Source organism: Nannobrachium achirus (assembly GCF_963921795.1).
Source record: "Nannobrachium achirus genome assembly, chromosome: 12".
Classification (NCBI taxonomy): domain Eukaryota; kingdom Metazoa; phylum Chordata; class Actinopteri; order Myctophiformes; family Myctophidae; genus Nannobrachium; species Nannobrachium achirus.
In genome coordinates, this window is record NC_137832.1 from 15,193,164 (window position 1) to 15,208,010 (window position 14,847).

The 14,847-nt window shown below is 42.9% G+C and overlaps 1 protein-coding gene across 1 annotated transcript; it reads right to left on the minus strand.

Annotated features, from left to right (window-relative positions):
- Positions 1-2,297: 2,297 nt before the first annotated feature.
- Positions 2,298-3,992, minus strand: LOC308295421 (tripartite motif-containing protein 16-like; the record flags this gene model as incomplete). Its single annotated transcript, XM_080738475.1, has 1 exon — positions 2,298-3,992. The coding sequence occupies one exon, from the start codon at positions 3,990-3,992 to the stop codon at positions 2,298-2,300; it is 1,695 nt and encodes a 564-aa protein (XP_080594601.1).
- Positions 3,993-14,847: the final 10,855 nt, after the last annotated feature.

Consider the following 14,847-nt stretch of genomic DNA (forward strand, 5'->3'; position numbering starts at 1 on the left):
TAAAAGCTTGACACGGAAACCGGCTGATGTTGTTACATTAATAACAGTCCGACTTGCAACTGTGTGAACGTGATTAGAGGTTCCGGCTATGGAGTACTCATTTCAGATTTGTCGCCCCCTAGTGGCGAAAAAAGAAGGACATCTGGGAACTCAGATTATCCTTTTATTTGACTGTAAAAAGTCAGTTTCTTCTCAAATAATGATGACAATTATTACTATTAGATACATGAAATATGCTGGGCGTGGGGATCTATAAATTACCGTCCTCCTACATTAAACACAAACAGAATCTGGAATAGTCTTGTGGTCGTCATGGCTTCACTGAGAAGTTCCTGAGTAACACATAAAATGTACAGGCCTATGGATGGATGGATGAAAGGGGAAAGAGATAAAAGAATAACAATGAATACAGAAAAAGTCACAGTCTCGGTAGTCTGTACCCACCAGGCTTTTGTTTTCAGTCAGAGTGAAATCATTGCTGGAATAATTTGATTTAAATATGACTCATGTCTGTTACGTCTATATTTCTTAATATGAACAGGGCATCATACAGTGCTGCATGGGAGACTGGACAAGACTGGACAGGTACCATGTAGCTCTGACCATGAGCAAGTTTGTCAGCTGAAAAAGTGTTGACTTTCTTGAACCTCTCCTCTCCTCAACTCTCCTCTTTGTAGTTGTCGCCTCACCTAGAACAGTTGGTTGGAGTTGTGTCAGTTAGTCTATCAAGTAATCCGAAGAAGAAGGGTTTGTTTCCCGTTATTATTTGTAGTCTCTGACCACTGGTAATGTGACAGGGCTCTGACTTTCACAGGTAGGCCTAGTCCTAAAACAAACAAACACAAACACACACATGCACGCACGCACGCACGCACGCACACACGCAAGCACACACACACACACACACACACACACACACACACACACACACACACACACACACACACACACACACACACACACACACATTTGGACAGAAATGTCGGACGAAAATAGCAAAAGAATACACATGCACACAAACATCTAGTGTAGTTACACTGTTACTGTCAGCATGAATACATAGTTTGTTACAATAGAATAACCATGAACCATGATCATTGAACTGTGTTTGGGGAAATTCTCATTTATTCAGAGGTCTACTACTCTGCCTTAAATCCACTACAAATCACATCAAACTCATCATCAAACATATACCTTATACGTAATGTGTTGCTATATTTTGCATTACAATTTTATCTAAATGTACTTCATCCTATTTTGAATCATCTTATTTGCATTTGTATTTTCATCCATATTCTTGAGGAAGCTCAATGTACAAGAATCTCACTGCCTGCGATGTTGCCACAGCTGTAAGTTGTAGGCTACAGACAGTACTGTACGACTGGATCACTTTGTGAAACACATGTACACAACCTGTGTACATGTGTTTCACAAAAGTGATCCAGTCCCCAGGACAGTTAGAGCAATACAAACACAAAGTAACTAATGGATGAATTCTGTAAAGAACAACTCCTCGTTTTTTATTCCCATATGAGACAAAAAGACGAGAATGAATCAAAATGCATATTTAGATTTTACTGTGCAGAGAGAGTCAGACAGTAACAGTACAGAAATAATGGTTCAATAGTTTGTGCTCTCGCTGACAAATGATGTTTTGACATATTATATATGTATGGTCAGTCCATGGATGACGTTTAACCAGTTCATAGGTTGTTTCTGAGAATGACAAGACGCTGTCACTTATTCCACAAGTGGGGTCCATATACGTGGCAAAGAGTTCCTTGTAATCCGGGAGCGTGTCGCTGTTACATGTCATCTTTTCGACACCCGACTCTAACCCTCATCCATGGGGGTAAAAGATGTCCTTCTAGTGTCTGCAAGACACCAGCTTTCCCCAGCAACCAATAAACCAAAACAATTCTCATTGTTTAGGGACAGGCTCCAGACAGTTGATACAGCAGGGAGAGGTTGTTCTTTCACAAGGCCTCGATAGTCCAGGCCTTGGTGTCAGACTTTGGTCAACTAACCATAACAAGATATTAGTAACACAAGAGGTTAAAGAACAGTGACAAAAGAATAAAGAAAAGGCACATGCTGTCAAACACAAACATGTAATTCATTCATATGCTTTTACAAAATAAAAGAATGTTCAAAGAGTGGCAGGATTTTGCATCAACATTACTGCTGCCTGCCGTCACAGAACAGAACATGTTGGAGGAGGAAAAAACGTTGAAATGGAGTGAGATGAGATGGATGACCATCTGGAGTCATAATAAGAGATGATCACCAAGTCTGACCTATTTGAGGTCACACACCTCAACAGTGTCTCCATACGTTGACAGAAGCCTAAATCCAGGATAGAGGGTGTGTGTGAATGTGGTGCGGACTCTGTGGAGCAGAGTCATGTTGGTGTCACAGACACCGTAGAAGGACAGAGCACCTGTGCTGTGATCCAGGTACAGTCCCACTCTGGATGACACCCGGCCCGGGATTTTAGTCACCACGTCTCTGTGTATGAAATCATAACCTGCTTTGCAGCAATGTAAACACCACGATTTGTCATTGGATCCAAACACACAGTCATCACGGTTCCCCTTTCTACTGATATCTTTATACGAGACTGCTATATACACATCTCCACTCCACTCCACTTCCCAGTAGCTGCGTCCAGTCAGACCCTCTCTGCACAGAACCTGACACCATCCAATGAATCTCTCTGGGTGTTGACGATGTGATCGTTTTTTCTTCAGCACCGTTGCATACCTGTTCTCTTTAGACAGAGTCAGGTATTGATTTGCGGTGTTTGGATCCAGGGTGATTGTACGTGAATATTGTAAGAAATCAGCTCTGGTCCTGGGCTCCGATGGCGTTGACAGCAAAACCTCCACTCTGTTCACTGTCTTTGAAATGTTTGTTCCTTCCTCTTCAAGAATGTCTTTCAGTCTATCCCTGACCTTTGAAACAGCTACGGCCACATCTTCAAAGTAGCGCAGAGGGCGGACATGGCTGCTGACTGTCGTGTGTGAAGGTTCACTGGTGGCCATTGAGAGGGAACTGTACCGGTGTAAAAAATGGATGTGATCCTCTGTGTGTAAGAGCTGTTCCATCTCACCATGTCTCCTCCTCAGTTCGGTGAGCTCCTGCTTCACACGCTTCCTCGGTTCTTCCACCCGATTAACTTCAAGTCTCTGCCGGTCTCTGATCAGATCCCTCACCTCAGATCGTCTTCTCAAGATGGAAGAGATGAGCTCAGTGAAGATAGAGTCACTGTCCTCCACCGCTCTGTCGGCAGAGTTATCGATAGACCTCACCTCCTGGTGAAGCACTTTCGCATCCTTCTCTCTCTCCTGGATCTTCTGCTGGATGCTCTGCTGACTCGCATCGAGCTCCTTCTGTTTCTCGGCACGTTCCGTCGCAGCCGGAACCGTATCGTGACCTTTGTGGTCTTCCATGGAGCACAGATAGCAGATGCACTGCTGGTCGGTGCAGCAGTAGATCTTCTTCGCCTCGTCGTGACGAGAGCAAATGCTCTCCCGGAGCTCGGCGGGGGCTTGGACCAGCTTGTGCTTCTTAAAGGTGGGAGAGTGATAGTGAGGCTGGAGGTGGGCGTCACAGTAAGAGGCCAGACACTGCAGACAAGCCTTCACGGCTTTCAGTTTCCTCCCGGTGCAGACGTCGCACGCCACATCTCCAGGTCCAGCATCGTCGTGGCAGGAATCAGCGGGAACAGCTTGGAGTCCGGCCGTCTCCCTCAGTCTGTCCACCACCTCGGCCAACATGTTGTTTTTCTTCAGAACAGGCCTTGGGATGAAGGTCTGTCTGCATTGTGGACAGCTGTTTGTCCCTCTCTGGTCACCCTGGGTCCAGAACGCCTCGATGCACCCGCTGCAGTAGTTGTGTCCACAGGGAACGGTCACGGGATCGTTCAGTAGATGCAGACAGATGGAGCAGCAGAATTGCTCCTGGTCCAGTTGAACTCCTTGCTGTGCCATTCTACTGCCGACCGTCTGGCTGGCAACACACTGAACGGAGGAGTTCTTCCTGGTTGTGAGTGTGTGCACAGGAGGAGTTTAAAGAGACAGTGTCTTCACTGTGATTTCATTCTTCGGTCGAAATATGACTCTGACTCTGCAGTCTTCCTCTCGTGTTGAATCTTTAAAACGAATCCATTGAAAACCCTGATGAACAGAAAACACTATAGTGTCACTGAACAACAAAGACGGTTCTCTCTCTGTCCCTGTTTCTCGTTCTCCATCTCTCCCTCTCTCCCTGCCTCTTTCATAGGCTACTCACTCTCTCTCACACACGCGCACGCACGCACGCACGCACGCACGCACGCACGCACGCACGCACGCACGCACGCACGCACGCACGCACGCACGCACACACACACACACACACACACACACACACACACACACACACACACACACACACACCTAGTTTTGTTTTTGTTACAATGTTTCTTAGTGTGGGGATTTTTGGGGAGCAAATGCTCATTTCGTGCAGATTTGTCTTAAAGCGCAACTCTTTGCACAGATGTAGCCCAGGGCTTGCTCTAATGATTTAGCTAGGGCGCTAAATCCCATTGACTTTCTATACAGGAGGAAAATACCCAGAATTCTTTTTTTTTCTGGGTATTTAAGTAGGATCTGAGGGGTCTAACTTGGGGTTTGTCATGATGCTGAATCCATTGCAGGCATTTGTTTTGCACAAAAAACATTCATTGGGCTAGAAATGGCTTCAGAAAACGATGCATGTATGGGTGAGCATTCATGTTAGTCGGAGGCCTTAGGGTTTTTTCTTGTGCTAATCAGTCAAAAAAATGTTTTTCTGGGTATTTTCCTCCTGTATAGAAAGTCAATGGGACAATTCTAGTTCCATTCCAAGGTGTAAAAAAAACAGTGTTGGGGTGAGGTGGGAACGAAGAAAATGTCCAAGGCAACTCCAAGGGAGCCACTGTGGCGACCCCGAAGGTCGTCGGCTCGGGCGTCCTAGTTAAATCATTAGAGCAAGCCCTGGGCTACATCTGTGCAAAATCTTGCGCTTTAAGACAAATTTGCACGAAATTAGCATTATATTCTGTGTAGGTTTATTACATAGGCTGCTGTAGTTACAATTGAACAAAGAACCAATGAGAGATCTACTCGATATGGGAAACTTAAATTTCAGTTGATAAAAGTCAATCTATTACTCCGGCCAAATGATTGATTTACACTTAGTTCTGCATCGAAAATAGCATAAATCGGATTTGCCTGCAGTCTGATCAATGCTTAAGGGGGAGCTAGAGCAGTAGCCTATGTATTACTTTGAGTTTGCACAGCTACATGAGAGACCTGAGAGAAGTGCATGGTCTGCCAGAAAGGGGCCTAAATAACTCGAAGAGGACTTTGTGTGGGGGGCCCGGGCGTGGGTGTTTGAACTCCCGCTCAGCCCCCAACCCCCATGCACCCAGAGGAAAGGGTTTTCACCAAGGCTTTGAGATAAAGGACCATTGGTCTGTGTTGGCCAAGCTGTCAGATGTGGTAGGGGGTTGTAAGGTGGTTAGTGGCAGGAGGAAGTCTTACCAGCATGCCTTTGATAAATACATTTCTAAACAACAACAGACTCGAGTCTCATTCTCAGAGAAATGAAAATAAGACACGAGAATGAATCAAAATGTATATTTAGATTTTACTGTGCTGAGAGAGGAATGAGATTCCTCAGTACAGAATAATGGTTCAATGGTTCATGCTCTCTCTGACAAGATGGTGGTCAGACATTCGTATAAAATAACACAGTATGACAGTTAGGCGTGGGACAAGTTCATAGGTTCCTGCTAATATGACGAGGTTGCCAAATCCATCAAAAACACGTGGGGGGTCGGCCTGGTATATTTTCACAAAGGCAGTCAGACTGTTGTTTTGGGGCCACAGTTGATACGGCAGGGAGTTCTCGATTCCACCAGACAGTGGCATGGCCTTGTGGGTGCTTTGCACCGAATTCCACAGAGCCAAGGTTGTAAGATATGGTACAAGCATGGCAGCAGTGAAACAGTCATAAGTTCCATATTTATCAAAAAAAAGAAAAAAGAAAACGGACCTAGCCTATGTATTTGCGGAGGAAACCATGACTCAAACCATGACTATAGGCCGGGGTAGTTGGTATATGTACGTTTTTTGTGAAGTTTTGTGTACGTAATGTCACAATTATCTGTAAGAGTGTTCCTATTGCCAGCAGTTGTACCTACATTATTTAATTAAGCTTATTGTAATCTCCATGGTATGGAGTCTATTGGTAAAGTATTTGTTTTTTTACATTTTGTTTTTTAACTATATGTTGGTCACTCTCAATGGGTCTAACTAAATGATTTAATTCATGGTTATCTAACCTCAAATTCCCCAAATCATGGACAGTTCCTTTGAAAGCAGAGTTTTTATATTCAAGAGAACATGGAACTCTCTACCACCATCTTCAGGATGGAAACTGATTGTACCACCTTGCTGCTTGTATCTTATCATACCACCCAAAGCTTGAGTTCTAGTGTTTCCAGAGAACGGAGTGTTGAAGGAAACTACCATTTTCAAGCTGGTGTCCTTATTTTGGGCATGTCACAATGTGAAATCTTAAAATCTAAAATATATTTTTACGATTTTAAAGATTTCACTATAGTGACATGCCTATGTGTCTATGAACTATGCCTAAAATAAGGACACCAGCTTGAAAATCATGTATTTTTCCAGTAGTGAAAATAGCAAATACATAAGCTACAGCTTGTATCACTGTTGCGGGCTTGGAGATATTACAGTATAAGTGTTTAATGTGGCCTAGATTAAAATGTTTTATCTGTAGCCTGCACTTCTCATCCTTCTCCAAAAAAATCGAAATAATACTCCTCACTGTTCCAAGTAGTAGTTTTCAGATAAAGGCCCATTGTGACCCAATCTAAACTCCCACAATCACTTCTCTTGTATTGGCACCCAGTTTGTGGACAATGCTCTATATGCCCTCTCCCTCAAAGGGAAACCCAAATGAAATCGTCCTCATGTAACAGGGGCCTTAGAGTGAAGAGTGGCTGCTCCTGAGCCCATCACTGCATCAGGTGAGCTATGGGAAAAACCCCAAGGCACAAAGCATTAGCACACAAAACATTGAGAACATTAAGACCAATAAAAACAAAAATTGTCATGAAAGAGTTAAGAGAAAATATGAGTAAACCCTGAGTAAAACCTAAACAGAAAGAAATTGAGAGTCACACAGATTGGCTGAGATTATAGGTGGTTTATGAGATAACAGGCCCTTGTAATAACTCCCAGTTTGGTATTCATTTTGTGACCAAATTTGTATAGTTTATTTATTTGTGTCTAGTTTCCATTTTTTTGTGATTGGTAAGGAGAGTGTGGAATCACCATGTAATAACAAAATCTGAGGAAAACATGGAACCTCAACCAAATCTGAAAATGCACTGACCAGAACATTTATACTCTGGGACATTCTCAAAACATGTGCATATATTATATGTGCCCATGGTTTTAAATGAACACAAAGTGCATAAGGGATTGATAAGTTGACAACATTTCCTTGGAGTTAAATCAAATCTGTATATCAATGTATAGTGAACCATCTGATGATTGTAATTTTATTGCGGGAAGTTACGGCAAAGTTGTTCCACCCTCTCTTCCATATATGTCCATGTTCTTTCAAATCTATATTCCATATACAACACCCTGAGAAGGTGTTTGCCGAAAGGCTAGGTGTTTTTTAATGTTCTAGCCTGTTGCCCAAATAACAACTTTTTATTTCTGAATCCACCTGAGTGCCTGGACCAGGATTTTTGTGCCTCTGTGGCACATTTTTCCTTTTTTGCTAATTGTATTCCCTTTCATGAGCAGCACCGGTGGTTTGAGGGATACCAGTAGCGCCCGGCCCTGCTATCTTCTTTCTCTATCCATATTGCTGTAATCCCCATGTATTCAACACTTGTTGTAGCTCTCCATAAACATGAGAGACAAAACCATTGGGGATATTGAAAGTAACCATTTCCTACTGGATGTTTAGAAAGGTTATCCTTCCAGGGCACTTTATTATGTACGCACTGCAGTGCGCAACTAAAAGAAAAATCAAAAACCAGGCAAATTAAACTTGAAAGTCCATCATTGCTCATAATGTCTGGAATGTTAAAGCCACATTTAGCTATTGATGAAATGCAATGGGTTTATGACCTATAAGTAACAGATTATTTCTGAATATTTGTGTATTCTTGTGCCATGGGTTCTCCCATTTCAATATTTCTTCTGTATGTTTCCATATTCGGACAGCATGAGCAATAATAGGACCAAAACTCTAAATACAATATTGTTCAGTCAGATTGCGAACAATTTACAAAACCAAACCAGTTTGGTATCAGGCCAGATAACTCAAATCTCAGAGTTACAGACCTGTGTAGAGTTCCATTTGGTTCCAAACTATTAGACCTACTATTTTAGCTGGCCACACCTGGGGCTGGGACATACCTGAATGACCCCTGGGGGATCCCAGACCCCACTTTGAGAACCATTGGCCAAAAGGATCAACAGTGCACACAATTAACTGCAAAAGCATAGGCCTATTAAGGGTTCCATTGGTTGCAGATTTGTACACTCTCTGTGCTGGGGGTGGGGGTCCGTGAAATTAAAATATTTGAGAACCAATGGTTTTTAGCTAGCCTTGGATCAAGACTATCATGGATGTAGGCTATTTGATCGATGTTGGCATTTATTAAAGATATAGATATGAAAGTAAAAGTCAGACTCGATAAAAAACATATATGATAGTCTTCTAGATTCTAGATGAATTAATCTACAAAGCCATAAATCATAACTCTTGTAGAGATTGCTTATATTGGGACGTTGAGAGTAAACGTCTCTACAAGAGTTATGATTTATGGCTAAACCTACATTTAAATCTACTTTAGGTTCCGTCATAGCCTTGGATCTAGACTCTAGTGCACTGCATTCACTTGTCAATTCACTTAACGTTGCACAAACACATTAATACATTTCTGCACATTTGCACCAGTCCAACAAATTTGCAGAACAAAAAAGACAATTAATGTATAGTCTTTAGTTGGCCAACTTACTTACAGTGGAGAATGCAGAACGGCCTTGTCGAGGAACGTAAACAATACACAGGACTGGAGGGCACTAGGACCCCTGGCTGTCACATAAACTGTCATGGTGGTTGTTGTTGACACAGGTAATGAAAATAAATTAGTGTTGTTTCAATAATTCATATTTTCTACTCTAAACGTATGTGGCACATAATTAAAACAAATATCATCTTAATAATTGCAGTTAAAAATAAACACACCAAATCAAATTGTTTGTTTCGCGACAACGTTATCACGTTTGAACTTGCACTCTCGCGATGCGAGCATGGATGCGAGTGCGACATTTGAAAAAAGCGGCTCGCGGCGACGCGCGGCCAGCTGACCAATCAGCTACCAGAGTGACGTCAGCTCACAGAGAACTCTGGTAGCTGATTGGTCAGCAGTCGAACTCGGCAGGCTTAAAATCTTCAGCGACAACGTACGCTCGCTCGCTCAGATGCTTTGAGACTTCACAGAATCAAACATCTACCCTGCGCTTAACAGCGACTACTTGCTTTTACAGCAACTACTACCAGCGACTACTTGCTTTCACAGCGACTGCCTGCTACCAGCACACCAGAGATTACCAGAATTGTTTGATTTTTTGCATAATTAACTGATCTGTATTTCTCTTAACAGGTGTCTGAGCTCCATCTCCGACAGCTCTCCCTCTCGTTCTCTCTTCAGCGCTCTCTGTCTCTTTCTTTCTCTCTCTTCTCCTTAGGGTAGCATGGAGCTGTACCACATCCAGTGGGAGTACTCCTTCGGGAGGAACTCCAGGAGGCGTCCAGGATTGATTAACGTTCACGTTGAGAATCTTAGGAACCAACGTCTCACCCGCGTCGACATGGAGGCCGTCACGGCGTGCGTCGCGGAGCTGTACCGTCGTGTCCGTCCGACGTTAACTGACCTTTCTGCTTCCTCCCTCAGCCTGGTCGACAAGCAGCTGCTCAGGCCTCCGAAGAAGTACCAACCGGTGTTCCGTGTTCCTCCAGTCTGCAGCTCCACTAACCTTTGTTGTGGGTGCAACCGGCCGGCTAACCCCTCACGGTCGTGGTGGCAGCCAAACCCACCCCGGGTGATGGCCACGACTAACACCGTTCTCTTCCAGGTCTTCTCCGGCACCCTGGTCACTCCACCCCACCCCGAGATGCTAACATCTTCCTTCTGTTTGAACAGGTGGAACTCCAGGAGCGAGTACGACCTCTTGGTGCTGGACGGACAGCGGCTACCGAGAGTCACGTCTGCTGTGGAGACCACCTGGGAGCAGGGAGGTCGGGTGCTGCACCGACAGTGGAGAGTGTCCGTCTACCGGCTGGACGGGTCGATGATGCTGTCGGTGTTCGTCACCTTCCCCGGGGACAAGGTGAGGAGGCGGTTCGTCCTGGAAGACGAGGAGGAGGCGACCACACCGGCGAAGAAGGAGGCTACACCGGAGAAGCGGGAGGCTGATGTTGTCGATGCCATCGGCAGCAGAAGCAAGAAGGCACGTCTTCTTAGACTGTGAATCAGACAGACGTATGTGTTGTTTAAGCACCCATTTAGGGAGGAACTTGAATGTGGAGGCTTTTCATCAACCAGCTTTTCTCCTGCAAGGTGAGTATGTCAACTTATATTTTATTTTCTAATGCTCGTGTAGAGGTTTGGGTATATATGTATGCTATTTAAAATGTCTCTTTATTGATCCTTTTGACTGTAGCATGAGTTAGTTTAAAGTTTAGAAGCTACAAACGTGGACATGTCATGATATGTTACCGTTGCGGTCATCTGGCAATGTTAGTCAAAATAGTTAGCTTGTTTATCGATAAACAAGGCTAGCTTGACAATGACAAGCAAAGATGACAGTACGGTAACAACGAACATGTTCGACGTATGTGTTACATAACAAAAACTAAGGGGAATGTCATTTTAATATATTGAAAGAGTTGTTTAAAACTTCTCGACGGTTTGTTTACGTTTGAATTTCTAAGAAATTAAGTGTCTGCAGGCTCGTTATAAGTGCAACCTTGTGTGGCGGTTGGTGTTAGCATTAGCATTTTACTGTTAGCATTTAGCATTAGCATTTAGCATGTAGTGTGGAAAAAGATCTACAAGCTAACAACCTGTAGCATCATGTGGCGTTATTAGCTTAGTTGTAGATCTGCTATTTTCATACACTTGTAGCACTTTTGGTACTTAAGTATATTTTGATGCCAATACTTTTGTACTTTTACTTGAGTAACATTTAAACACCTTTTACTTGTAATAGTACTTTTACTTTTGAGTACATTTGAGTACTTTTTCCACAACCGGAAATAAGTTGCATTTAAAACTTCTCAATGACTTGTATATGTTTGAAAATCAAATAACTGTTGCCGCTTTCTAGTGGGTAGATGTAGTAGAGTAGATGTAATGTACAAGCTAACAACCTAGGCTGTAGCATCGTGGGCGTTCTTAGTTAGCTTGTGTACATATGTCTGTTCTCTTTTTTTGGTAAACGATACTGTCGTACTGTGTGGTTCCCTGACTGCCCTCAGTGCATTGTGGTAGAATTTAATTCTTCTCTTTCTGTATAAAATTGCTCGTGATCTGTCTAAAATGGGGAAAAACAAAAAAAATGTGTCATATTGATGGATTGTTAAAGGTGTTTGTCTTTATTTTTTCTATTGATTACTCACACTATGGAAACTTGAGTTCAATAATATTGTTTTTTAAAGACAATAATTTGATTATAGTAAATTTACCTCCATTGATTCCCGACTATAATCCATTTTTTGTTAGGAATGTGACCTACAAAAAAATATTGAACTAAAGTCTCCATGGTGTGAGTAATCAATAGAAAAAGTCATTTTGTGGTGTTTAAGGTTAAGTTAAAGGTGTTTGATGTCAGTCTGTCTATGGGGCACCTGGATGTGGTAGAGGTAAACACGCTCTCCCATCACGCAGTAGAACTCTGGGTTTAACACCCAGCAGTAACTGATGCCTCCAGCTTGGCCTGGTGCTCCATCAAACTAAACACAATTGGCCGTGTTTAGACAATTTACAATTGATGCATTTAGCAGACGCTCTTAACCCAGAGCAACTTAAAATTGGGGTGGGAAGCTGGCTATGGATCAAGTGACCGTCTTTTTTGCTGCACTGCAGAAGCTACTGGCAAGTGTATGAGATGATGCACTCAGTAGTTATACCTCCCCAGCTATGGAGGTGGTGGTGTCAAGCAACAGGGACTGAAGGACACTTGGGGACTATTTGGAATTGGCTATGGCTAAATCGGGTCTCGTCCGATGGATTGACACCTTGTCGTGGTGGACGGGCTTGCGAATCCCAGTGACCCTGCGAGCTCATGGCACGTACCACCGTGCCGGACCGCTCAAAGGATAGGGGTCAGACTAAGATCAATCCTTAGATAAAACTAACATTTTACAGGAATCACAAGAAACCAATGCACTCCAGCAGACGTCCAAGGAGATGCCAGCCATGATGACAACTCCTGTGCAAGGTAGTGGGAAGGTTTGGACATTATATGGAATCTCCTGGACTCAAAATAAACCATCAGAGATGGAACCTGGTATGTAGGAACAGTTTGTATAAAGCTCTAGTTTTGGTTTATTTCATCAACTGACTGTATGTCTACTTTCTTGCTTTTTCTTTGTGTAATATATACTGTACTGTATATCATTGTTGTCGAGCAGAAACATTATTTACATAGTTATTTTTTTCTTCATAAATTAATTACCTTTGTCATACTAGTATCACAAAAAGGTAAAAGCCCTTGACGCATCGCATGAGTGTGTAGATCGTCTTTCTGCTAATTGTGAAGAAAAATTAAGTGAAAGTGATCCGTCTGCTAATTGTGAAGAAAAATTAAGTGAAAGTGATCTATCTGTCTTTTTTTTATAAAGATTGAACAGATCAAAAGTATTCACAAAAGCTTGTTAATAATGACATTGGATTGGATCCACTGGAAAACGGGTTCTTTTTTTTTTCCATTTCCTGAAAAGTAACGGCTTTGGACGTACAAGGTTTCCACCCGACAGAACATATCTAAGGCTAAGCCTGTCAAAATTATTACATAATCGTCTAATGGCAATTATTTGACATCATCGCAATTTTCTTTTTTCAAAATCGTTTCCATGTTGAAAAATGTTCATATATTTTCAAACTGTTTCAAAAATGGTAAATAGCCGATGCGAAGCGCTGTGAGCTTATAGATCGTCTATTTCCACCAATGTTATTTTTATAAAGAGTATAAAGTTGTCAAATATGTCAATTTCTTTTTATATTTAGGTTATGTGTAAGGGCATCGCACACCTCCAGAAGGCGGGAGCAGACCACTGACAGGAGAAAAAAGCAGCATGTCCAGCGACACCAGCGTGCTGCAGAGGCCCCCCTCATGTGTGGACTTCATCTGCCCCACATGTGGCAAACCATGCGGGTCACGCATCGGCCTGCATAGCCACATGGAATGGCACAAACGAAGCCCTCCGCAATAACCCTCTATTGGAGCAACAACGTCTTCATCGAAACCGATGCACAGCCATAAGCAAAACACAAATCGTTAATCACAATTATTTGAATGACTGACAATTATCGTTGTGTAAAATGTCATAATCATGACAGATCACAACTATCTCTGTGTTGTCTGGCAGACATGTCTTGCTTGAGCAGAGGACCTGGCCTGCTCTAACTATCCTCGGGAACCCAGGCTTTCCATTATGCTCAGAGCTTGAGGAAGGTAGGCAGGGGTGGATTATTAACGTGTTTTCTCACCCCTTTTCATTCCAAGGACCACCATTTTCATACCCCACACACCCCTATTTGATATAGTGGAATATACACTAAATTAAAATCCTCAGTGTTAATTTAACTCTGTAAAATTGGAAACAAACGGACCCCGCAAGTCCATTTGGTTCCATTTATACACTCAGAGTTACAGACCTATAACGGTCCATTTGGTTCCTAATTATCAATATTCCAGCTGGAGACCCCCTGGTCCCCTCTTTGAAATCTGGTTCTCAAACGTTTTAATTTCAGGGACCCACAAATTGATATGTATTTGGCCTCAGACCCCCCATCTGAAAAGCTATTGTGCCAAGGACCCCCATACTAGATTTGTATTGTTCACAAAAATGTCTAGCACACTGAGCTTGTAGATCAGCTATTTTCAAATAACCAATGTATTTATGGTTAAAGTGATTTAAACTGCGATGCTATATTGACTAATTTGGCTGAACTCTTTCAAGGATCTCTGGGGTTCCCCGGAGGCTTGGGGAACTCCTAAGAGTCTTTGCTTGAATTATCATGGTTTAGTTTCTGCACCACCTTAGTCCAAAAGGGTGGCGGTGGAAGGGGATAATGCAGGACTTGCATTGTAAACTAAAATGAGAAAATGTCCTGTTATGTCCTGTTATTCTGTTCACACCACAGGCTAGAGGAGACCAACAAGGCACTCCAGGAGTCGCAAAGAAACTTCTCACTGAGCTGACCTCCCCCAGCCGACGCTGTAGCCTGCCCTACAACACCGCTGACAAGGTGAGGAGTGGGCAGTCGCCCATGGCTTTTAGCACTGTAGATTTAACTGGCTGCGTTGCAGAGAAGGGGGTAGTCAACCAGTGTAAAATGATCCTAAATATTGGTTGGAGTCGAGCTTGGTCTAGGAATGGAACAGCAGATCTATTAAAGCAAAATTTGCTTTAATAGATCTGCCTATAATAGAAACTCCATGTTTGTAGAAAGACATTTAATGTCTTTCTACAAACATG